General features: G+C 34.9%; 1 protein-coding gene across 1 annotated transcript in view; it reads right to left on the bottom strand.

The window, feature by feature from the left end:
- The window catches only part of CRYBG3 (crystallin beta-gamma domain containing 3), a 119,616-nt gene that overhangs the window by 3,105 nt on the left and 89,371 nt on the right, over positions 1 to 27,140 (bottom strand). Inside the window, exons 14-21 of the mRNA XM_051984386.1 lie at positions 26,987 to 27,113; positions 25,691 to 25,723; positions 18,744 to 18,853; positions 15,910 to 16,036; positions 9,646 to 9,785; positions 4,804 to 4,927; positions 1,446 to 1,604; positions 166 to 325 (exon numbers count right to left, since the gene is read on the bottom strand). Of these exons, the coding sequence (XP_051840346.1) occupies positions 166 to 325; positions 1,446 to 1,604; positions 4,804 to 4,927; positions 9,646 to 9,785; positions 15,910 to 16,036; positions 18,744 to 18,853; positions 25,691 to 25,723; positions 26,987 to 27,113 (980 nt within the window). The remainder of the gene's footprint in view (positions 1 to 165; positions 326 to 1,445; positions 1,605 to 4,803; positions 4,928 to 9,645; positions 9,786 to 15,909; positions 16,037 to 18,743; positions 18,854 to 25,690; positions 25,724 to 26,986; positions 27,114 to 27,140) is intronic.

The raw sequence follows: 27,140 nt of genomic DNA, 5'->3' as shown, positions 1-27,140 counted from the left end.
TCTTCCCTCATCCATGCAAGACAGTTAATTTATTCTGAATTTGTGCCCATATAAGTAACATTCTCAGAAATATATATTGGGGTTGCTTTGACCTAGATTAATATTTGGATGTAAAGACTAAATGTGAAATTTCAAGGTGTAATTTGAGACCCTATAAATTCATACCTTTAATGTCAAGGACAAGCTGGTCATTAAGGTAAGAACTGATGGTTCCATTTTTGTTCATCTTCCACTTTTGCCTAAGCCTCCCATGTTCACTCCATACAGCTACTTTAGCTCCAGGTATGTCTTTTCCACCAATAACATCAAGACATGTATCATTAGCCTAAAATGAGAGAAAACTGATGGCAAGTTCTATATAAAATGACTCTTTTATTTCACTTAATATAGAGGGCATGTGAGGATAACCTGAGCAACACAGAGACTATTTTCAGTTTATAAACATGCTGAGAGGAAAAACAATTAACAAAATACCCAAAGATATATTTTATGGTCCATTACGTGAATTAGATTTTTTTAAAAAATCAGTTTTAGAAAGGGAATCTACTGATTTAAATCTCTTATATTTAAGAGGTCAGGAACACAACTTTTGCCACCTGGAATTATTATTTGAAATAGACCAATTTTTTTTTTTTTTATATATATATTTAACTGCAGATGGTAGGACAAGCAGGAAGAGTCAAAGACTCTCTTAACCTATGCAAAGTTCTTGCCAGCATCTTTTAAGAAAGAAATGCCTACCCTAACCTGTGAAGACATTAAGAATTCTTATAACTGCTATAAATATTGTACAATTATCTGATTACATGAAACAGCATCATTTGCATTTATGCCTTCAGATTTCAAGCAAACTGAAGGACAGTGAATTAAATGGCAACAAAGTTCTTCCTCCTCAATGTCTTTCATTTTATTTTCAATAGAAGCAAGCTTAGATTGTCAAAAGCTGATTTTATCAAGACTAGGGATGTTTTTTACTTTCAGGCTGTACATACTATGCTGCTTAGGAGTATATCTCATTCTGTTCTAACATTCTGTTCTAACATTACATTTACTATGTTGTTCAATCATTTCAGTCATATATATATATATATATATATATATATATGCCCTTCATATCCCCATTTGAGATTTTCTTGGCAAAGATAACAGAAATGGTTTGCCATTTCCTTCTGCACTTCATTTTAAAGAGGAGGAAACTGAAGCAAATAGGGTTAAGTGATTTACTCAGGGTCACACAGCCAATAAGTGCCTGAGGCCACATCTGAACTCAGGAAGATGAGTCTTTCTGACTCTTAAGCCTAGGGTTCTTCCACTATGCCCATCTAGCTGTTTATATATACTATATCTATATCTATATTTTACATTAATTTAAATAAAATTTTGGCTTAAAAGGGAAATAGGACTAAGGATATAAGGTATCAGAGTTTACAAAGCTATTTATTTACCTTGGATTTAAAGAGTCCTCGACAGTAGTACCACATTTGGGTACTTTTTCCATTATAAGGAGAGATACATACTGATGTTGTCCTCAAATCAGCTAGATTTCCAGTGACTGTTAGATAATCACCTTGGGCTCGGTTCTTTATTCTGATGTATACTGAAGGCTAAAAGAAAAAAGAAAAAACTTATTCAAATGGGGAAGTCTACAGGAAGGTTAGGGTTTAACTTTGGGATTTAGCTGATTTCCATGGGAAATTGGAAACTAAAGCAATTCCCCCACTTTTTTTTTTTTTTTTTGCTAAGTTAATTTAGAGTTAAATGACTTGCCCAAGGGCACACAACTAGGAAGTATTCAGTGTCTGAGGCCAAATTTGAACTCAGGTCTTCCTAATTTCAGAGCTGTTGCTCTATCCACTGCGCCACCTAATTGTCCCTAAAGAATTTGTTTTTACAAGGTGGAAAGGGATATACTTGTACATATGTCACTGCATGAATTGAGACCTATCAAATCTGGATTGGAATTTTGAGTTACAAAGGGGCCTTTCATTTTACTATTAGAAACTGAACCCCATTAAGGATAAATGACTTGCTCAAAGCCATGATCTGACTCCAGGTCTTCTAACCTCAAACTACTTGCTCTTTTCATTGGACCACTGGTCACTTAAGCTCTCTCTACGTTGCCAACAATAAAAGAACAATTTAGTTTTTTAGACTTCTCAGTCCTAATATCCCAACTTAAGGTTTAAGGATATTCAAGAGAGCAAATGCTAAAGAGAGGACAGTGCTAAAATGAATATATGGTAGTTGAAATCCTGAAACTTCTAGTTCTGGTGGTACTTAAGTGAGAATACAGTTGAAGTTCAGGAGGCAAATCAATCTTGTAAATGGAAGGTCTTGACCATCTTCCTTTTGCACTTCCACTTCAACAGGGCCTTCTGTGAACATTTTTTCCTTAGTTCCACTGATCCTATGTTTCTTTTTCTAGATCAACATTATTCTTTTTTGCCCCTTCCCTCCTCCCCTGCCCCGTCAGGCTCTGTTAGCACTGCTAACTTTTATTTTACATTTTTCTTTCGGGATCTTGTCAGCCTTCATGTTTCTCGTTAATCCCTTTTTCATATAACAAGAGGAACGTTTCCAACCTTGATGTTCTCATAGATGTCTCTAATTCATTATATTCCTAACAGAATCCATGGTATTTTCCCATAAACTTCCCTTTTCTATCTTGGGCACTAAATTCTTCCTTGAAGGATTCCTTTATCCCCACATCCTCACTCAGCTGCTAAATCTTGTTGATTCTATCTTTCCTTTTTTTGCATTCTGTTTTTTCTTACATGGCCACTAGTTAGTCTCTCTTTGGTCTGGTCTACTGAAATAGGTTCCCAAATGGACTCCTTCCAGTCTCCACTCTAATACATCCTTCACAAAGCTACCAAAGCAATAGCCTAGAACTCAAATTTCAATGGTTCCTTATTGCCTCGCAGATGAAATACAAAGTTTTCAACCTGGTAAGTAAACTAACATTTCAGTCCCCTCATTTTATAGATGAAAGACATGGGAGCCCAAGGAAGTTATACCAGTAATGAGTGGTAGAGCTGGAATGTAAAACTCATTTGCCAATTCCAAATCCAGTATTCTTTCCACTCTATGATGATTAGGAATTTTTTTTTTTTGCTGAGGCAATTGGGGTTAAGTGACTTGTTCAGGGTCATACAACTAGAAGTGTTCAGTCTCTGAAGTCAAATTTGAACTCAGGTCCTCCTGACTTCAAGGCTGGTGCTCTATCTACTGTGCCATCTAACTGCCCCCGATGATTAGTTTTGAAAGGAAAATGTAGGCCAATAACTTGAGAATAGTATGGTGAACGTGTTTTTATGAATGAGAAAATGGGTTAAAGAGACATTGAAAATGGGAATAGTAAAGAGAACAGCCAGAGGAGATGACAAGAATTTATTAAACCCTAAATAAGCACAAGGATACAAAGAAAGCAAAGAACATGTAAATAAAATAGGTGGTATGTAGATAGATTCTATACAATAGTTGAAAGATATAACCTTAGAAGGGGAGGCTAAAAGAGATGGGGGAGACTGAAAAAAGCTGCCTGTAGATGACAGCATTTAAGCTGAATTTTGAAAGAAACTGGGAGATAGAAGAGATGAGGCAGGAGGAGAGCATTTCAGTCAGGTATGGGAAGCAACCATGCAAAGACATGGAAACTAGAGATGTGAACAATGGGCAAGTAGGCCAGTACAGATGGGTCATAAACACTGAGTCATTGGTGTCTAGAGACAAGTGAAAAACTTCAAATGTTGAACTAAGTTTCCTCTTTGTAAAAACCACCATTACTTTCACCTCAACAGTGGTCACTTTCACCTCAACAGTGGTCAATATGGCATATCATTCTATGTATAATTTCTCTTTCTTCCAAACACCTGGTTATTTCAAAGATTTGTAATTTCATTAGTGAGCATTTCCTTCACTGACACTGATTATAACCTATCTATCAGTAAAAAAATCTTCCAAAGCTTCTGTGGCCAAAAAACATTAAATAGTTTTAAAACTCAACAAGGTGATAATCTGAGGATTTTTAGTGGGCTGAAAAATCAATGTGGGACACAAAAGCCAAAAAAAGCTATTTTGATTTTTAAGCTGTATTAGTATCCCAACCTCCAAAACTCAAAATTCTAGCCTCTCTGTACCCTCTGTCAGACCACACAATCCAGAGGATAGCAATCTGCATAATAAAGGCCTAAAGATTATGCGATTTGACATTTTGAGGGCATTAAGGATGTCTAGCCTAGAGGGGGGAAAAAAAAATACTTTGGAGGAAATGGGTGTGGAGTGGGATATAAGAGCAAGCAGTTAAAATGACATTAGTTATCACATGGAAAAGAGATTAAACCTGTTCTGCTTGATTTGCAAGAAATGGGTATAAAGTTTTGAAGAGAAATATTTCTACCAGTAAAAAGTTATCCCAAAGTGGGATTCCCCATCAGAAGAGATCTTCAGAAAGAGTTAGATAACCACTTTACAAATCTCTTCAAGTCTAAGCTGAGCTAAATGGCTTCTAATAGGATTAAAACCGCATTAGGATCTAGGTTTAGAGCTGGAAGACTCATGGAGGTATTTGCCTCAACCTTATTTTACAAGTGAGATTGAGACCCAGAAAAGGCCATACAAGGAAATAATGTATAAAAACTAGCAATCAAATTGAAGTCCTATGACTTTGTCTTTTAACTGTTTCACATTGTCTCATTAGGTTATTGTGAGGAAGACAGGTTGTAAATGACCATTGTGAATTATCATTATTTTAAGTACTAGGAAGGAAAACTGTTTGGTTTCTTAATGCTTTTTTCTTATTACCTGTTTGATGGGGCGTAGAGAGCCAATTGTTTTCCATCCACTGAATGCTGACCAATTTGAGATCTCACTAGACTCTAGCAAAATTTGTCTTCCCAGGAAATTAGAACCTTCATAAGCAATCCACCTGAATAAAAAAGCAAAGAAGACAGTGAATATTTCAAATATACTGAAATATAAATAAATACAAATTTAGTAAAAACTAGTAAAATATGTTAGCTTTTTTATATATATAAATAATATAATATATAACAAAAAATATTTTTATGTGGATTCTTCTAGGATTAGAAGATTTTTTTAGTATATTTTTACATACAGCTATAGACGTACTCTTGTGTAAAAGTTATTTACCATTTTCCTTCAATTTTTTAAAAACTTTATTTACAAAACATATACATAGGTAATTGATTTTTCAACATTGACCCTTGTAAAACCTTTTCTTCCAAATTTTCCCTTCCCACCCATCCCCTTCCCCTAACTTCCAGGTAGTCCAATACATGTTAAATATATTAAAATATATGTTAAATCCAATATATGTATACATATTTATACAGTTATCTTGTTGCACAAGAAAAAAATCAAATCAAGAGGGATTGTTGAAGAGAGCCATGTCCATCAGAATTGATCGTTGTATTGTCTTTTGTTGCTGTGTATAATGATCTCCTGGTTCTGCTCATTTCACTTAGCATTAGTTCATGTAGGTCTCTCCAAACCTCTCTGAAAACATCCTGCTGGCCTATCTTACAGAACAATAGTATTCCAAAGCATTCATATACCATAATTTATTCAGCCATTCTCCAACTGATGGGAATCTACTCAGTTTCCAGTTTCTAGCCACTACAAAAAAGGTTGCGGGTCCCTTTCCTCCTTTAAGATCTCTGTGGGATATAATCCCAGTAGAAATACTGCTGGATCAAAGGGTATGTGCAGTTTGATAACATTTTGAACACAGTTCCAAATTGCTTTCCAGAATGGTTGGATCCGTTCACAGTTCCATCAACAATGTTTCAATGTCCCACTTCTTCCACATCCTCTCCAAAAACTGGTCATTATCGTTTTCTATCATCACAGGTGTGTAGTGGTATCTCAGAATTGTCTTAATTTGCATTTCTCTGATCAATAATGATTTGGAGCACCTTTTCATATAACTACAAACAGTTTCAATTTCTTCATCTGAAAATTGTTCGTTTCTTTTGAACATTTATCAATTGGAGAATGGCTTGTTCCTTCCATTATTTTAAAACTTTCTTCCAGATTATTTTAATTTCCAAATCTTCCAATTGAATACACAGCTAGTTGGCACACTAGAGAGAACATTGGGCTTGGAATCAAGAAGACTCATCTTGAGTTAAAATATGATCTCAGATCCTTACCAACTCTGAAATCCTAAGCAAATAATTTAATACTGTTTGCCTCAGTTTCTTCATCTATAAAATGAGTTCAATGGCAAGCTACTCCAGTGTCTTTGCCAAGAAAACCCTATAAGGAGGTCTTAAAAGAGTCAGGTATGAGTGACACAATTGAGCAAGCAGCCATGCAAATGATAAATGAAAACATTTTTCAAGTACATCTCTGTATTAAGATATAACGAATACTTAGAGGTTTAAAAGCAACAACCCTTCCTCCCTCGCCAACAACCTTTGAAATGTAAACAATTACTTTCAAATTCCAAGCTAAATTGGATAAATGTCTCTTTCCAAAATATACTTTTCTCCATGGGATTATTAATTCAGTCTAGATCACAGGGGTCCTAAAGATTTTACAGCACATCAGTAGGAAACTCCAGTTATTTACAATTAAAAATGTTTCTCTGAAGCAGCACTGATAGACCTGAATGGGCCGCCTTATGACTACTCCCATAAGTCAAGATTGTGTGTTATCAAAATATTTTAAATCTATTCTCAGTATACTTTGTCACATGATTTGCCAGGTAGTGTATATTTTTCACATCTGGTTTTCCCTGATCCTGATGACAGATAGTAGGATCTAACCTAGCTCAACAGTGGAGATGATAACTTAGAAAAGTTATCAGGGATAATATTAGTTCACACACCATGGTGCCTTTTTTTTTTTTACTTCATTTTTATTGCTCTTCTTGCAAAATGGGTTATGTGGAAATGTTTTTCATAACTTCATATGTATAATGTATACTGTATTTCTTGTCTTCTTAGTGGGTGGGGGAAGGGTGGAACATGGTGCCTTATTACAGGATCTTACTGCCTCAATCATAATCTTTTAGTCTACTCCTTAAACAGTCTATACATGACCTTAATATTCATACCACCATCTTTCCACTTCTTGGTGGCTAAACTAGAGAAAGCTGCCCACATTTGGTATTCTACTTTCTCACCTCTTACTTGCTTTTAAATTATTTCCACTCTGGCTTCCCACCTAAATCATTCCAGAAACTCCTTATACCCAATTGATTTCTTCATAGCCAAATCATATGGCCTTTTCCTCTTTTCTACATCTTTAGCCACACTATAGTATTTCTCACTGTTCACCTTCTCTTCTCAAGATTTCTGTGCCTCTGTAGTGGATCTCAGTCTCTGGTGGACCTCTGTCTACATCACAAATATTGATCTTGAATTACACTTCTTGTAGGTCCTATCTTCTTTTAGTTAATCTTATCAGATCCACTGATCCATTTTTATGCAGATGATTACCAGATCTATATATTCAGACCACGACTCTCTCCTGAACTAAATGTTCATGAATCACCAGGACATTTCAAACTGGGATATCCTGTTGACATCTCTAAGTCACCATATTCTAAATACAACTCGTCTTTTATTTGTTTATCTTTTCCTCAAATCTTCCTGCTCTTTGAACATCTGTTTTACTCCACTGCTTTTGAGTCCAGCCATTCAGCCTTGCAATCTCAGTGTATTCTATTTCTCATTCTCCTACATATCCCATCCATTTTAAGTGGTTTCTTGGGTTCCTTCAATTGGTAAACAATTATTTATTAAGTGCATAATGAGTACCAAGCCCTGTATTAAGGGCTGAAGATACAAAAAATGCTAAAAGTTATTTCCTTCTCAGTCTAATGGGGGAAGATAAGAAAAAGTGTTAGTCAACAACAAACAAGTACAATCTATATGGTAAATTGAAAATATTTAACTGAGGGAAGGCACCAGAGTTAAAGGGATTAGAAAGACTTCCTGTATAAAGTGGGATTTTAACTTGGACTTGGTGAAGTCAGCTAACTAGGTAGAAATGAGGGAAAGAGACCATTTTAGGCATGGGAAATAGCCAGTAGAAATGTCCAATCAGGAGACTAAGTTCAAGTCCACTTTCTATAGAAAGCCTTTGCTTTACCCAGCTACATCACTTATCCACCTTAGATGCCAATGCCTTCCCTGCACTTCAAATTATCTTTCACCTATTCTTGCATTACCTAGTTATTTGTTACCACAACTAAAACATAAGTTGCTTGACACACCAAAAAGTTAAGATCCCCTTGTCTAGATTAAGATCCCCTTGTCTAAGGTGAACCAAATCAGTTCCAATTTTTAAGTTTTCATTATGATGTTCTACCTTTCTGTAGTTTTTCACTGTCACTCTCTCCTCTTGCCATTTAAAAAATTTCATTGTCTCTTCTGAGCCTGCCCTCTTATTTCTCCATTTACCTCTCACCACTCCCTAGATCCTTTTTAGATATTAACTATCCCACTCATTAGGCATAAGTGTTTTATAAAGTTCTCATAATGAATTTCTTTTCTCTCACTAAAAACTCTAAATCTCTTGTTGATCTCAATTCCCATTCTGTGTTCATCTCTGTTAGGAATTCATTCTTCCCATAAAATATGAACAAAAAGTATTATCATCCTTCTAAACACTCAGGTTCACAATCTCAAAGGCTTGCTAAACGCCTCTCATCTAATCTACAAAACATCTTTTGCATCCATACCTTCTTTCACAAAGTCCAGGTCACATTTCAGGCCCTTATCTACCTCTTTCCACTGCATTAACTTCTGATCTGTCTCTTTGCTTCTTCTCTAATCCATCCTCCACCCTGTCAAATCTGGTCACATTTCTCCCCTACTCACAAATCTTTAGTGCCTCTACCTTCTGGGGAAGTATCCTTGTTTAGCATGGTTAGGCAGTTTGTACAAACAGGGACGGCTGGACTGAGGCATTCTGTGTAAAGTCTTCTTTTCTAAGTCTTCCAACTACCAATGCCTTTCCACTCCATATATGAATTTATATTTACTTATATATGTATGTTGTATTCTTCCTACACCCAAAAGAATGCCAGCTTCTTGAAGGCATGGACTGTTCTATTTTGAGTTTTGTACTCTCCAAACTATTTTAAAGGTTCTAAGGAAAGATGTACTCCAAAGGGTTTTGGTTGATGCTGTAACTGTACAGAATTGCTGAGCCATTTTAGTTGATAAATAAATCATAGGACCAGCCTAATGATCAAGATTATTCCTCTTAAAATCAAGGGGTTTATTCCTAACATCTGTTTTTAGAAACCATCTGATGCTCTCTGGCCTAGTCTCCAATTATACATTTTTTCAACCAAGTGACTAAAGAATCTGCTCTCAAACTGTTTACCATTTCCTAGAGTTTAGATAGTAAAGTAAGCTTATTCTATTGCTTGTGGCTGAACAACAGTTCGTCTTTGGGGGAGGTAGGGTGTTAGACTATCTTCTGAAGTATAACTTGCTGATTAGTTCTATATAGACGAAGGTCCTTTTTACCAACTTTGCTGTATCATCTGTGAGAACTTCCAACAAAGAATAAAACCATGTTATTAGAGCTTTAAAAATGTTAAGTGATATTATCTGATACTGAAGCTAGGAAGATAACTACACACAATCTGTTAACCATACTTACAATCCACTTTTTACCCACACTGATTGTGTGTAGAAGTAGAGATCCTTGTTCAGAACTGAGTTGATTGCATCTCCTAAATGGAGTTCTCTTCCTTCACAGTGTTCCAAAGCAAAGAGACTGATAAAGGGTTCTTCAAAAACCTAATAACACAAGATAGATATGCTGTCATGCATATGGAATATGCTAGTCACAATTTAGCATTGCTTATATCATTAATTTATTCTCAGATAAATTAAAGCCGAATTAATTCTTCAAATATATTTTAAGCCTAAGTTTGTTATCAGAATAGCATTGAAAAATGATAGCTTTCGCTTATTATCTTTTTACTTACAAAGTTGACACAAAAATATTAATGCTTATATATATTAGCATAATAGAAACAGAATGGCATGATGTGTGGAACACAGTTTAAAAAGCATGTTCAAATTTAGTCTTTGACTAGTATGATTCTGGATTAATACCTTAACTTACAGGTAAATGTGCTGGTTCTGCCTTAATGTCTTCAATCACAGAAAGACTAAATATCCTGATTCAGACCCCTATCACTGCCTCATTTCTCTCCCATCTCCAATCTACCCTTCATACAGCTACCGAACTGATTTTCCTAAGACATCATGGCACTCTCTTGCTCAAAAAGCTCCATCAGCTTCCCACTAATTCAAAGATAACAAACTCTTTGGCATTTTAAAACCTTTCCAAATTTTGGTCCAGGACATCGCACTTCTCCTTGTTCAGTCTTCAAACCAGCCTCCTTCCTGTTTCTTGTACATGGTTTCATCTCCAACCTCTCAAGGCTTTTCCTAGGCTGCCTGTCCTCAGTGTCTCAAGCCAGAGAGGCACCTTGCCTCATGTTTCCCCTTTTAGCTTCCTTCAGAGCTTAGTTGAATTATAACTGCCTATACTGTATCTTTCTAGATCTCTGGCTCATAGTTTCTAGTGCCTTCCTCTATTACTTAAAACTTCTAGATATAGTGTCTCTTGATAAGATGCAGGGACTATTTTGGTAGCATTTTACCAACACCTGGCAAATATAAATTACTTCCTTATTTGAATTAGATTTTGTTTCCTCAGCCTCCATGATGCAAAATCATGTTCAGTCCATGGGAATAGCATACAAGCAATAAATTTAATGCAACACTCATCTTGAGGGAATAATCTAAAATGGAAAATGGCACATCTCATTAAATATTACTTGTCTTTAATTTGGTCTCATTACATATGATTCATGATTAATGCTAATGGAAAATGACGCACTAATAGAAATATAAATTATAATAAACCTTCAGTGTCAGATTTGATGACCAGCTCTATTTTTTCATTCTCTTTTAATAGTGAAATGTTTTTTCCTGATCTTCTATTTAAGAGGACCACCCTTCAGATTCTTTTGCTGGATTCATTATAAATGTTATATCCCCTTACTGTGGCTCCCCACCATTTGTAAAGTTCTCTCCTGGTTTCTCTCCATTTTTCTCTTGCTCCACATACTTTTTCTTTATCTTTTTCAGATCCCAGGGATTCAACTATCATGTTATGTAGATAATTTCTAAACCTACATATCTAGACCTAATTTTGTCAACTATATAATAGAAGATTCATATAGCTATATATAGGAATATTCTCTTGCATCTCAAGAGTATATCCAAATGCAACATGTTCAAAATGGAATTCATCTGTCATCCTACAACATCTGTCCCACCTTCAGATCTCCCTTACTCCTCTTGGGAACACCACTAGCATACTTCCCAGTAAACCCAAATTCGCAGCATTAGAATCATCCTCTATATCCAATCATTTGTCATGTCTTATGGATTCTACTTTAATATCTCTCAAGCTTACTCCTTTCACTCAAACAACTTGGCCTTAGCTTTATTCATACCATTATTTCTTACCTGGTATATTTCCTTTACTTTTTAACTAGGCTCCCAGCTTCTAATAGTTCCCTTCTCTGATCCAAATCCACACAGATGCCAGAGTAACTTTCCTAAAGCAAAAGTCTGACCTTATTACTGTCTAACTAAATAATCATCAGTGACCTTTTCTTGTCTTTAGGAAAAAATACAAAGTTCTGGTTTATCAAGTCCTTCACAATTTGGTTCCTGCTGATATTTCCAGAATTTATATAATTTCATTTCATTTGTCCATTAAGTTTCAGCTACATTGAGCAACCATACCTTCCTTGAACTCAGTAATTTGTCTCCTACTTTCATGCTATTGCATATGCTATCTCCCAAACCCAGAAGGTACATCCTTCTTCACCTCTATTTCTTTATTTCTCCTAGTTTTCTTTGGGGATCACCTAGTATACCAAATCTTATAGGAAACTTTTCTTGATATTGTGTTCTCTCCTTCTAAATGATCTGGAATTTATTTATTTTTTAAATGTAAACATCTTAAAAGCATCGAAAAATTTGGGTTTTCATCTCTATTTTTGTATCCTCAGCACCTGTTACAATACCTTGTATACACATACAGAAGAGAGAGAGAAAAAAGTAGGGAGAGGTTGGAAACTATGATTTCAAAATACAAGGAACTCCTGCTGTAGAAACTCTTATCACCAATGGAAAGAGAATAAGTAAATAGGCCATAATCACACTTCATGTGTCAAAAAAGGAACTTTAATCCAGGCCTCTATCAAGCATCTGATAAATAAGAGTATTGGGGCAAGCATTAGGAAGAGGAAAGTTCAACTCTAGCTTGAATCCTTTACTAGATATATAACCCTTGCCAAGTCACTAAACCCTGTTTGCCAGTTTCCTCAATTATAAAATGGTGAATAAGCAAGCATAGCACCTACTTTGCAGGGCTGTTGTGGAAGATCGAATGAGAATATTTGTAAAAAGTATTTAACATAGTGCCTGGCACATAGTAAATACTATGTAAATGCTTATTCTCTCTCCTCACTATAGTATGTTTTCTTTTATCTTAAAAATTTTTTGTGTCCTGATTTGACAATGTGTTCACTACATTATGGGTGGGGGGTGGGTGGGGTGGGGAGAGATCAGTGTATTTGTTAATAGTCTTAATTTTAATTAAACAATTTTAAAACAAATACAAAATATGAAAAGAAAAAATTGCCATGTGCCAGGAGAAAATGAGAGGATTCAAAGTATGACATTAAATTTCCATTTCAAGAAAAACTATATAATACTATATATATATATAGTTCAGAACCGTCCATCTTTTCTTTGCCTCCTTGTAGGTTTTCTTTTGCTCTCTCTGTGTACTTTTTTAAAAACGTTATTACTTTCCTCTTACCCTCCCGCCAAGAAAGTATAATTAAGTGTAGATACACACACATATATACATATATGTACTTATTGTATATCCAAACATACATATATATATATGCTTATACATTCACATATATGTGTGTGTGTGTATGTATGCATGTATATATGTAAGGGATGTACTAAGCTTTTTTGTTGTTTCTCTGAAAGTGGACATCATCATCATATTTATTTTTTTTAATCTGCTAACTATCATTTCCTACACCACAACAGTATTCTAGTGCATTATACAGTAGTATGATGTCAGGTCATTTTAAGTAGTCTAAATGAATATTAATATGGCTTACATGTGTGGTTTCCTATTATTTCCCATTCTCTTTTGATTAAATCAAGTTTAGCTTTCTTTGTCTGAGATCATGATTACTTACCCCTACATTCTTAATAAATTTTATTCCTTCTGTTTTATGTTTGTGTGTATTTCTTATTTCCTATCCTTTCTGATTCCTATTGCTTTATTTTTGCTTACTACCTTGCCTATTATTTGACCTAATTCCCTTCTAGGATCTCTCTTCCCTCTACCTTTTCCCCTTAATCATTTCTTTAATTTAGAAGACTTTTTAGGATGATGTGATACTCAGTTCTATCCCAGTCTTTCGTTTCAACTATTCAATTATTAATGACAATCTTCCCACTTATAAAAAGTAAAGAGTTTGTCCTTAATTGAGTCCATTGTAATTGGTCTTTGAGATTTACTTTATACTTCTCCTATTGAGGTCTTTTTGCAACAAATTCCTGAAAATCAGGCAATTCAATGAATGCCCCTCTTTCCCCCTCTTTTTTTCCATTCAAAATTATGCTTAATTTTGCTGGGTGTGTTATTTTCAGCCCAGTTCTTTTAATGTCCCAATGTCTTTCAATATAGCTACTGCTAAATCTTGTGTAATTCTCATTATGGCTTTAACCACATTTAATTTTTTTTTTTTCTTGTTGCTCATTTTCTTCTCGATTTTGGGATTTCAGAATTTAGCTGTAATGTTCCACTAGGTTTTTTCCTCCTTTTCAGGCCATGATCATTAAAAAGTACACAGAGAAAAAAGAAAGTATTTCTATTTTCTCCTCTTGTTCTAACATTTCAGGGCAATTTTTCTTTAAATTTCTTGTATTATTTTAGCCAGATTCTTTTTTTGGTCATAGTCTTCAGGTAGGCAGATTATTCTTGTTTTGATCTACTCTCCAAATTAGTTATTTTTCTTATGTTGCACATTCTTTTCTATTTTTTCCATTCTTTATGTTTTGGTTTATTATTTCTTGTTCTCTTATAACTTCACTGGCTTCTCCTTGTTTAATTCTGATTTTCAAGGAGTCATTTTCTTTCTTAAAAGTGTGGATCTCCTTTTCCAGTTGGCTTTCTTTTTCATCATCTTGTTTTTTTGTCTTTTTCCCCCCTCCTTAATAGCTCTCATTTGATTTTTCAAGTCTTTTTGGGGTTCTTCTATAAATTCTTTTGGGCAGGTGACCAGTTAATGTTATTTTTTGATATAGTAGAGGCTTCTTTTGCAATGTATCCTTCTGGGCCTGGTTGTTTCTATTACTATGCTGATTTTCTATGGTTGGGTTTTCTCCTTTGCCTGCTCATTTAAAAAAAAATTATTTATAGCAGCTTACTATTGTAAGCACCTTTAATCCTAGGGTGTGGGGATGGTGCTTCTGGCCTCTCAGGTCCTCCTTCTGTTCTCCTAACCTGGAACTGAAACCAAGAACTCCCTCCTATAAGTGCCCAAAGCCAGCAGCATCCCACTCTTTTCTGTACCTGTCTATATCTTATCCAGCAGAAAGTCCCTCAATTTCCCCCAAATCAAACACCGTATTCCTCACCCTATGAGGAGGTAAAAATTCCTGTGGCTAGGGTTTTAGTCTGCTAACTCCAGGGGTTCAGTGCTTGCTGTTTCCAGGAAACTAGCCTGGAAGAGTTTACACTTAACAACTGTCAAATCTAGTTGTCCAACTACCATCTTTCTGTTGTCCTGAGATCTCTTTTAAGATCTCCTGTGGTCAGGAGAGGACCACTGTTCTGCCCCATATCTTGTTTATTTTTAGTGCTTTATAATTGCTCTAAGGCAGTATTTTGTATGGTTTGGGGAGAAGGGGGGGGGAGATTTGGAGAGCTTAGAATTTTCTAACCTAGAATCTTCTTTCCAAAAGATCTCAAAGAATTTAATTATGTATTTTCCCTCTTAAATTGATCACTACCACCACTGGCCACAGAAATGTATAAAGATTCCCCCCTTTGTGGAATTATTCTCTACCACCTTTTTTTGAAAATTGCTCAAGCCTCTTTTCTTTGTCTCTGATCTTAGTTCAGTATTTCTGGCTCCCTGGAGGCCTGAATTTATTGGCTTGAACCATCATTTGGTTGTCAGCTTTCTGCCAACCTTTATACTTGTTAAATGGCTCTTTAACCCTGTATCCAGATGCTCCACCTGGGTGGCATCCAAGATAAGGTTGTCAGTGTACCCAGAAGCTGCCTTGACCACAAAGACAGAATGTTGCCCTGAAGCCAACTTAACATAAATTGAGTTGCCAGAAACAGTAGACCTAAAATATGCAAGATAGCCAGGTAAAAGATGAAAATTTACCTGAACTGACATAATTTGCTATTTCTAACCTTCCCTGAACTGTGTGTCCTTTAGAATTAAAATGGCTATAAAACAGACCAACTACTCAGTCTGCACCAAACTGTGCAGTTGACACCCCTTCAGATAAGCAGACCATCTTCCCTCCATGATGCCATATTCCCAAGCTCCCCTTCTACTGTTCCCTTCCTTTTTCTCTGCCACTCCCATCTGGGAGGGGACTGCCCTTTCCTCCGGTGAGATTTCCTATTTTAATTGTCCAAGGCATTGTCTATATTGCAGGCTACTTGCTTGATGTTAGGAGTCCCTAAATATGTATGCCTTTCTCCTTTAATAAATAATGTTACTATTCTTATATATCTTATACACATCCTATAAAAAGAAGATTTCGATAAGGTTCTTACATATTCAATAGGCTTGAGAGATTTGACTCTAGCTGGAGAGCAGCCACAGGAAGTAAGGTCAGCATAGAGGCCTTCTTCTAACACACACTGGGTGCTTGTCACATCCTCTTGGCAATGCATGAGCCAGCTGAAAGATCAAAGTGTAGAAGATGCTGTCAGTTAATTATTTTTATCTCCTCTATGTTCAGTATTATGTTATGGCCTAGAAGAATATGGACAGGGAAGAAAACACTATTAGACAGAGAGATAAGATTCATATACCTAAGATAACTACAGAGAAAAGCAATGCAAATCTTGTAAAGATTCAGAAAGATTAGAGACAGAGAAAGGTGAAGAAGAGTCCTGAATCAGGTCTTAATGGTAGTATCTAGATTATTAGTAAAAGTTAAAAGGCAGAGAATAGCAAAAATAAAGGAATAAAAATAAAATGGGAGGTAGAGCATGAGAAAATGGTTGATATTCCATTACATTTATATGCCACAATGTGTTTGGCCTTTCCCCAGTTCTCAAAGAACGAATGTAAGATAGTACCTTATTTTCTAGTTCTTAACTACTCTTTATTATTTTCTTCCTTTTTACACCTGCCTTGAAAATCAATTAGTTTATTTTGCTTGTGACTGTCTCTTCTCTGGTATTATTCTCCCTATTATTAGTAGTCTTTTTCCCTGCCTTTTTGGTTTAATGTGTTTCTTTACTTATCTTTCTCTGTGTGTGCTCAAACCTCCTTTTGTTCATTTCAGAGAAGAAATGAGGTTCATTTGATGCCCTTACTCTTTCTTCTGCGTCTGTAAACTCTTCCTCTCACAGACCCAAGTTTCGAGAAATAGCAAGTTTTCTCCTCTTTCTTTGTCCTTACTACACCAATGTATTCTCTTCACCCTCCCTTTTCTTACCCCTTTTCAAAATTATCAATCCACCTCTAATTTTCTTATCTAACTTATCTATCTTAGATAACTTCTTATCTAACTCAATATTCTTTCAAAACAGTAATATTCTGAAGGGATACTTGTTTTTTGTTAGAAATGATATTTTTCACCCTTTGATCCAGCAGTGTTTCTATTGGGCTTATATCCCAAAGAAATACTAAAGAAGGGAAAGGGACCTGTATGTGCCAAAATGTTTGTAGCAGCCCTATTTGTAGTGGCTAGAAACTGGAAAATGAATGGATGCCCATCAATTGGAGAATGGCTGGGTAAATTGTGGTATATGAATGTTATGGAATATTATTGTTCTGTAAGAAATGACCAGCAGGATGAATACAGAGAGGACTGGTGAGACTTACATGAACTGATGCTAAGTGAAATGAGCAGAACCAGGAGATCATTATACACTTCGACAACGATATTGTATGAGGACATATTTTGATGGAAGTGGATTTCTTCGACAAAGAGACCTAACTGAGTTTCAATTGATAAATGATGGACAAAAGCAGCTACACCCAAAGAAAGAACACTGGGAAATGAATGTGAACTATCTGCATTTTTGTTTTTCTTCCCGGGTTATTTATACCTTCTGAATCCAATTCTCCCTATGCAACAAGAGAACTGTTCGGTTCTGCAAGCATATATTGTATCTAGGATATACTGCAACATATCCAACATATAAAGGACTGCTTGCCATCTAGGGGAGGGGGTGGAGGGAGGGAGAGGAAAAAAATCGGAACAGAAACGAGTGCAAGGGATAATGTTGTAAAAAAAATTACCCTGGCATGGATTCTGTCAATATAAAGTAATTATTAAATAAAAATTAAAAAAAAAAAGAAATGATATTTTTCTATTGAAATAGAACTCCTTCTAAATGCTCAAATTTATCTTTCTGGTTGGTCTTCTTATGTTTGCTGTATTTCAAAGTTTCTCTTTCCTTTGCACCAGAAATAGTTGGAAATCTCTTTTCCATTAAAGATTCATTCTGCATCCCACCCTACCCCTGAAAGATACCAACTTCCAGAGTAACATTATTATTTGTAAATAAGTCATTCTCCTTTTCTTTTGGAATGCTGTCTAATTTTATGCTTTCCTCTATATGTAATTTTTAAAAACTCTTGCTTCCTTTTTTCTTAACTTTCATATAGTCCTTGTGGAAAATTCATTCGTTTCTTTTCAGCCTTTGCTTGAAATTATTGAGTTATTCACTCAATCACCAAACAGTCAATAATTTATTATATTGATTACACTTTTTAAAAGTAACTCATTTCCCTATCTTTAATTCTTGAACTGGAAATTGATGCTAGGTTGTAGCTCGCCCTGTTGTCACTGCTATTTGGGATAGGATGAGCAACCCTGTTTTCTCTTATCCAGGACCTGTGTTTCTGAGCTGACTTTTTTTGAGCTGCCAGGCTTGTTTTTTGTTTTTGTTTTTTTTTCCTTTTCTCAGTGCATCCTCTGCTTTTCCTTCCTTTAGACACAGATCCTCGGATACAGTGAAAGTATCTTGGGCAGCTATCATTTTTTATTGTCCATTGGCTTTTTATGCAGTTCTAACATAAGAAAAGTCACTAAATGTAGGCTCATTGAATTTCTTGAAAAATTTTCAGATAGGTACAAATTTCAAGATTTTGCCAAGTAAGTATATGTGAAGTGAGTAACCTTGTTCCTATAGAGAGAAATTTTGTCAGCTAGTCTGTATTAGATTTTTAAAGGAATGATCTGCCTTAAGAGAATATGTCTATAAGGATTTCCCAAACACTATTGAAATCAGGGGTTCCAAATAGTATAAAGGAAAAAAAAATGTTATCTATACAAGGAAACGTTCAATATACTTTTTAGCATTATATATATATATACACATATATATATTTTAAATAAATAGTAATATTTACACAAAAAAATACTCACCATCCCCGAAGAACCTTAAATGAATGTGGTATGAAGTCTGTCAAATCAGAAATATAGTCTGTGAAATCTATGCAATTTCCTTGGAAATTTAGTTGATCATATGCTTTGAGCTATAAAAAAATAAAATCACAACTAAAAACTAGGAGAAAAAAAAGCATCTGCATCTCTAAAAGCCAAAACAAAATCCATCTTCTTTATGCATATAAAATCACAGAGATCAGTGACTATTTCAATGCACATCTTTCAATAAAACAGACAAGAGAATATTCATCATATAGTACATTTCTGGATAATAGTATTGGAGGGGTGTCCCTTCACAGATATACTCTGAAAAAAACTTTTATCATTGGATCTGAAATTAAGAAGATCTGATTTCAAATCCAGCCTCAGACACTTATCAACTATGTGACCCTGAGCAAGTCACTGGATTTCTGCCTGCCTGAGCAATCTCATCTGTAAAATGAGGATAATAACAGCTCCTACTTCTCATTGTTGTCTTGAGGATCAAATGAGATAATATTTGTAAAGTCTTTTGCAAAACTTAAGAGTGCTATATGAAGGGTAGTTATTATATTATTATTATTATCATCCTTCATGCTTGTGAGAATATGATTGTTCATTTATCTTTTTTTTTCACCTTCCCATATAGAGTTCTAGCCACAGAGAAATAAACCTGGAAACAAATTCATCTTCTGAAATAAATTAAAATTTCTCTTTCATGATAACACTGCTTATGAATTTTACAAGTTCAGCTTCATTTCCTATAGTGGTACCTATCTACCTAAAGGAAAAAAGGAAATTCTTTGACCCCTTTCCCCCCAAAAAAACCATTTTGGAGAATGAATCAGTACTGCTTTTTTCTCTAACTTTATATCCACAATTAATAAAATAGGGGAATACAGAAGAAAATAATAAGTATCTATCATGTGCTAGGCTCTGAGGAAATAAAAATACTCTCCCCCAATTTTACATCATTCTGAGTAGAATCCATACGTAACAGTATATAAAATAAATAATTTTGAAAAGGAAGACAGTAGCAACTGGGGAATCAGCCAAGAACAACTGTTTTAAAAGGACCAAGAAATTCTATGAGACATGAGGAAGGTCACAGGCATAGGGGATGGCCAAGTAGGACAAAGATTATGAGATATAAGAAAAAGGCCATTCTGACTGAGCTAAGCAGTGTATAAAAGAGAAGTAACATATGGAAAGTTTGGAAAAACATGTTTTTGTCTGGTAATGAAGGGGTTTTAAATGCCAAAGAGAAGAGTCTGTATTTGATCCTGGAGATAATGGGGCACCAATGGAATTTATTAAATAGGGAAGTGATATGAGAAGACCCATGCTTTAAAAACATCACATTGTCTGTTATGTGGAAGGTAGAAAGAGAAAAGAAGAAACTTGAATCAGCAATTATAAGGTTATTACATTTATCCAGGTAAGAGATCACAAGAGCCTGAAATAGGGTAGTAGATTAGAGGCAAAGTTATTTATATAAGACACAGTATTGGGTTAGAATTAACCAGGTTTGGAAACTTATGAGATATATATTGAGAAAATGAGACATTGAGGGTAATGCTGAGTTTTTGAACCAAATTGATTAGAATAAAACTGCCTTTGAGAGAAATAGGGAAGTTCATAGGAGTTTAAATAAAATGTTTCTGTTGAAAATTTTATTAAAGAAATTTTAATATTTAATGTAACATCCCTTAGAAATGACAAGAACTTGATATATAATGCACATTTAAGGGGCTTAAAACCTTATAAAACACTATTATCTTGGCTATTTAACATTTATAGCATCCAGAATAAGTAATTGGCACAATGGATAGAATATTAGATGTGGAGTCCAGAAAGAATTCCATCTCAGATATTAGCTGTGTGCTTATGAGCAAGTCACTAACCAGTCTGCCTTCCTCTTCTGTAAAATGGGGATAGTATCTATCTTACAAAGTTGTCTTGAGGATTAAATGAGAAATGTGTAAAGTTCTTGTAAATCTTAAAAGTTATTATCATTAAGAAACTAAGGTTCTGAGAAGTCACTTTTTCACTGTGACACATCAAGGATCACAGATTCAAAGCTAGAAGGAACCTTAGTTCTTTTTATTGTGAATGAAATCAAGATCCAGAAAGTTTTGGTAGAACAGAACCAGGCTCTGGACCCTGATGGTCCCTCTGACTTCAAATCTTATGTCCTTTCCCTTATACCGCTCTACTTCTAATACTATGAAAATAGAATTAACAGGACATGTCAATTACTAAGAGAGGAGGACTCATAAAAACCTCCAAGTTTCATTTTTTGGGGGGTAAATATTAAGATGCTCGTGTTATAAATCAAACTAGAGACATTAGTAAAGAATACTGGCTTTGGAGGAAAAATAGAGGAATTCAAGCTTCAGGAAAGCAGAATTTTAAAGTTTCATTAAAGGAGTTAAAAGCTTGCTTCATCTTAGGGTTCCCTTGAATTGAGATAAGTCATTGCACTGGTTTTTTTTTATTTGATTATTACAATGTTGTTATTGTACAAAACATTCTCTTGCTTCTGCTAACTTTAGTGCAACATTTAGTATGAGCTTAAGATGTCTTCCTAAATTCCTTTGAAGCCATTTCCTCCATCCTGTTTTAGCAGCACATTTGTTATTGAGGGCAGCGAGTTGGCACCAGTACCAGATCTAGAGTTACAAAGATTTTCCCCGAGTTCAAATCTTGCCTCAGACCTTTACTAGCTCTGTGACTCTGGCCAAATCACTTTATCTGTTTCCTCATCTGTAACATGAGTTGGAAAATGAAATGGCAAACCACACTTCAGTATCTTTGCCAAGAAATATTCCAAATGTGGTTATCAAGTACTAGTTATGAATGAAAAACTGAAAATGACAATTGAATTTCTCAGAAATCATTCCATTCATCACTTTTTTTTTTTAATGGCACAATGATTTTCTATTACATTCTCTACACTATAATTTGCTCAGCCAAATTGGCTGAGTTCCCAATTGGCAAGTTCTTCCTTATAATCTCAAGTTCTTTGCCAAACAAAAAAAGTACATTTGAGTCCTTTTCCTCTTCCTTAGTTACCACTTTTTTGGGGATATAAGCCTCATATTGCTATTGCTGGGTCAAAGGGCATGTCCAATTTAAAATAGCTTTTAGGTCATTTTTTCCATACTATTTTACAGAGTGGCTAGATCAATTTGTAGCTCCATTAACTAGTACAGCCCCTACAACATTTGGCATTTTCTGTTTTTGTCAACTGAAAGTTATAAAGTAATTTAATTGCATTTGTTTGATAATTAGTTTGGAGCATTTAAAAATAGGTACTGATACTATATATTTCTTTATTATATGCCTTCCTGCTCCTATCTTTTAACCATTTATCAGTGGAGAATGAGAAGACTTCACTATTAATGCATTCCTCCATATATGTGTATATTATATTACATATACAATAGAAATGTTTATTTCTATAATATGAATAATATATAATTATATTATATGTAAATGTACTAGTATTATATATAAATTTTACATGTATGTATGTATATGTGTGTATGTATTCACGCTATTCAAATGGTCATTATACTGCAGAGGGATGAGATTTACTGTTTCATCCCAGGAAAAAGAACTAGTACTAGAGAGAAGTTTTAATGAGTTTTGTCCTTGTTTTTCATAATCCTTAGTAGAATGCTTTGTGCATAGAAGGTCCACAACAAATTTTTTTAAATTGATTTCATTTTTCTTCTATTTTCTATTTTCTCCCAGGAAATCTTTAGAACTAGATCATTCTAAATTCTGTTCAGCTTTTAGTTCATTCACACTACTTCAATAAGTATGAGAAAATATTTAGAAATATATAGTTTGGGCTACAAAAAGATACAATAAAGAAGTATGGAAGGAAAAAAAGTATTCAATAGAATAATTATGTTTAGAAGATGAATGTTTCAATTAAGTCTGAGCTAACTTTTTAAAAATGAGGACAAAAAAAGATTTTGAAATGATGAAATAACAAACTGAACAGAATTGAGAAATGTAAACAATAAATATATTGTACTTTCCTATGTAAAATTAAATCCCCAGGACAAATCAATATTCAATTATTTGAAAATAATTCGAGTAGTTTAAAGGGTCAGTCTTTTGCCCCAATTATCCTTCTACTTGAACATGCACCCTTCAAGACCAAAAAGATTTCGAGGTATTTATGGTAGCATTTTTTTGTGATGTATAAAAGTAGAAACAAAGTGGGTGTCTAATGATTATAGAATTGTAGAAAATTGTGTTCAACAAATAGAATAGCACTATGATGAAATAAAAACATGAAGAATGCAGAAAAACAATAGAAGACATATAATAGATGCAAACTAAGATAAATATATGAAATAATTATAACATACATTTTAAAAATACTTTAATTTCAAACTTATTTACTGTAATGTGCTGAATGTTTCATATGTGATCAATGTCATTGATTTTTTCTTTTCTTTTTTTTTTCTTTTATTTCAAGGTAGGCTCTTATCAGAATTATGTCTAAGAAATAAAAAGAATTTACAAACTTTTGTAAAAGACCCCTATTGTAGAAGTACTAGGTTTGACATGGATTCTTCTTTGTTTTTATTTTATTCTTTAAAAATGGCAAAGGAAGGAAACCTCTCCTTTGGCTCTTCTCACTCCCCTGCACTATCTATTGCTTATACTCTCTTTTCTACTACAAAATTGTAGTGTTCTCTTCTTTAAAATATAATATAATGGTTCTCTCTGGGAGCAGGTTTCTGGGGGAGATTTTCTGGAAGCAGCCTTAGTTTCAGTTTCAAGTATAATCACCCCAAATGCAGCCAGCTGATAAAATGCAAACATTTATTTTCTCCTTCCAAAATAGCCCGGTTAATTTTTCTTGGAGGCCTATCTTTCTGCTTGGTTCCAATAGCTCTTGCCGCTCGCTAGCCCTTTGCCTCTGTTCCCTTCAGCCTCCAGCCATCACAAAGGTGGAAGATGGAATGAATTGTCTTGCCTCCAAGAGAGGGCTTCTGGCTCTCAAATCTCCCAGAGTGCTCCTTCCAAGTCTGTCTCCTTGCCTGGGGCTGGGCAGCTTTCTGGAGAGCCTTTCAGACCAACTTTGGTCTCAGTGGGGGAAGTGCAGGAGCCCAGCCACCACAGTGGTGTGAGATGAATCTGGCTGCACCTCCAAGAAAGGGCTTCTCCTGAACTGACTTGACTGACTCACTGACGCTCTATTTATGCTCCTTCTCCAAGAGTGGGATTGTGAGATCCGAAAATGGGATTATGGGTTTCCTCCCCGAGTGCTCTCTGGCTCTAAGAGCTTCTTGCTTATATGAGCTCTCTAAAAACACAAGCATTGTATCAGTTCTACTTAGTACCTTGTTTCAAGTTCTGGCCCATAACATCTCCTCGTATGATCAGATCAATCATGTTGAACCATGCTAAATTAGATAATTATTGTCTCTATCAACTCTAATGACTTAACACTTTGTAAGGATTCCAACATCTCCCCTTTTCTTTTGATTTGGAACATAGGTGGTCATGACCTCCCTGACTTTTCAAGGAGGTGAGAAATGATTTAAAAAAAAAAAAAGAATAGCACCTATATTGAGTTTGTCACAATGAAAGCATCTTCAAGCCCACAAAGAGAACTTTTAAAAGTGAAATTAATTATCTCCTAGACCAGTTCCATAAAGTTGTTTTATTTTTAAAACATTTCCAATAACACATTCTTTATAGTTTATTGTAGAGGACTGAAACTCCAAAAAGTTATGCTTGAATCAGACAACTGAGCACTTAAGGCTAATTACCTATTAGATGTGAGACAATGACTCTATTAGCATATGTTTGGATAAATGGCTCTTCTCACCATTGGTGCTTGCTGAATGTTTGGTTTTAAGATAATTGTAGGCAAGGATTGGGGGGTGGGGGTGGGGGTGGAGGAAGGGAAGACAGAGTCACTTGATGGTAGGAGGAGGAGGTTGATGACTTTGGACTCCAGAATCCAGGAGAGATCTTTGGCAAGCCGTGTGGCATTTTGCATGCCTCCTTAACTTCTCTCCCTAAAGATGAAGGACTTTGATTTTTCCTGACTCTGGCTGACCCTGAAGACCCCCAGAGAGCTAGCCCGTACTCTACAGTTTACTATTTACAAATCAATATGGAAAAAGAAAAAGAAAATGAGATGGACATTAAAATGACACAGGAAGTTACACACTTAAAATTGAGTTTATAAAAGTAGAATCTTTGTACAAATGTACCTAAAAACCTAAAAACTAAAACCATATGCTAAGTATACTAAGGACAATATGTAGTGGGGAAATTATATTGTAACCACATATCATTTATCACTGAGAAGAATTTGGTGTGACAAGGAGCAATAATGGACAAAATCAAAGTTACTTACTGAAGCACCAAATGAACACTAGTGTAAGATAATTCCTGGAAACTTTTAAAGTTAAATATAACGAGACCTCATTTTTATACACTGTTTGATGTCATACTGTGATTTTAATGTAATGTTTCTGAATAATGACATTATTCTTATTTATTTTTGACATTGGGAGTAGAAATAAGAAAGATGAAAATTACAGCATTATTTTTAAGAAGAAATGTGGTTTCAGAAACAATTTTACATTGAACAGATTAAGCAAGGAAATTTCACCAAAAAAATAGTATGAATAAAAAAGTGACCCAAAGGAAAGGATGGGAATGGGGAAAAATAGTGGCAGGGACACAAATTTACTAATATTGTTGGGTAAAGATAAAAGGAATTGTGAGTAATGAAGTGAATAAATGAAAAATAAATGTTTACATTACTATGTACCAAATGTATTATAAGCCATCTTGTCACTAGATAGGAAACATCAGAATAGGGGATCTAATCAGAAAGGTAGAAAGATTTACAACAAAGCACTTAAAAGTATTCAATAAAAATGATGTTTCTTTTAACATACCAAATATGGTGATTCATTTATCCCAAGAGGTTCCTGCAAAAAATGTGTTTTTAAAAAAATTATTTTAAAAATTATGCACATATTCTTGTCTTTTTGAAATACAATCCTTAAAAAAAATGCTTACACTAATTTTGTGGTTCATTTTATGAACCACTGGGACCAAAATACAAAAAAGTTCAAAGAGCAAGGGAAAGATGCATGGGTAGAAATGGAGAAGAATTCATTAAGTCACCCATAGATCTATCGATGCCTTATAGCAGGGGTCCTCAAACTTCGCCCACAGGCCAGATGCAGCAGCTGAGGATGTTTATCCCCCTCACCCAGGGCTATGAAGTTTCTTTATTTAAAGGCCCACAAAACATAGTTTTTGTTTTTACTATAGTCCGGCCCTCCAACAGTCTGAGGGACAGTGAACTGGCCCCTATTTAAAAAGTTTGAGGACTCCTGCCTTATAGTGTTGATAAAGATTCTACTGTTTTAGTTTATTTTAATCACTTTCTGGGTAACACTGCTAACAGAAATTTTCTAAGTTATACTTCAGGCCCATTTTACACCAGGGATTCTTAACCAGTCAATCACAAACTTAAAAAATATTCTGAAAACTGCATTTCAATATTATTCCTTTTTAATCCTGTATTTTTTATTTTGTGATTTAAAAACACATTCTGAGATGGAGTCCTTGGGTTTTACTACTCTGCCAAAGGAGTCCATGATACAGAAAAAAGTCAGGAATTCTTGCTTTGCCCTGCTGAACTCAATGATTCTTGTGGCAAGTGCCTGCACTGTCTACATCCTCAGGGAGACTGTATGTAGTCCTTTCAGAAATAGGATCTTCATGTATGGTGGGGGTTCCTAACCCTTGAACTGTCAGAGATTCCTCTGCAATTTGGTGAAGCCAATAGACTCAAAACAATGTTTTAAATGAGAAAACAAAATACATATGATTACATAGTAAAACCAACAGAGCTGAATACAATTATCATAACATTTGAAAAACAAATTCATTAACATTAGGTTAAGAACCCTGAAGGATCCTCTTCTCTCCCTATATTCCTAAATGGACCATGCCAACAATAGTCAATTCTCTGCATCCTGACCAAAGACCTGTGTTTACATGTAAGTAACACTTAACAAGTTATCTGTGCCACCTTTTACAGATGTCTATAGTTACATTATACAATCTCACTATGGTCAACTCCAAAGGCATGGGTAACAAAACTAATCAGAGACCTTTATATTTATTGTGATAAGCCTAGCTGCATGCATTCAATTGGTAATATTAAAAAATTAACTCACCAGTCTAACAGGCCTTATTGACATGATTTGGTTGTTGGATCCTCCCCAGTCAAAAAAGCTCTTATATTTCCCTTTCTCTAGTATATACTGTTCTCCACAGAAGAATCGTTGTTGGTAGCCAACCCAACTAACAGAAAAAAACCAAAGTTAGGAA

Source organism: Antechinus flavipes, chromosome 3 (genome assembly GCF_016432865.1).
Source record: "Antechinus flavipes isolate AdamAnt ecotype Samford, QLD, Australia chromosome 3, AdamAnt_v2, whole genome shotgun sequence".
Lineage (NCBI taxonomy): Eukaryota > Metazoa > Chordata > Mammalia > Dasyuromorphia > Dasyuridae > Antechinus > Antechinus flavipes.
The sequence above is the reverse complement of the archived record's forward strand: the minus strand, read 5'-3'. Positions and strand labels throughout refer to the sequence as shown.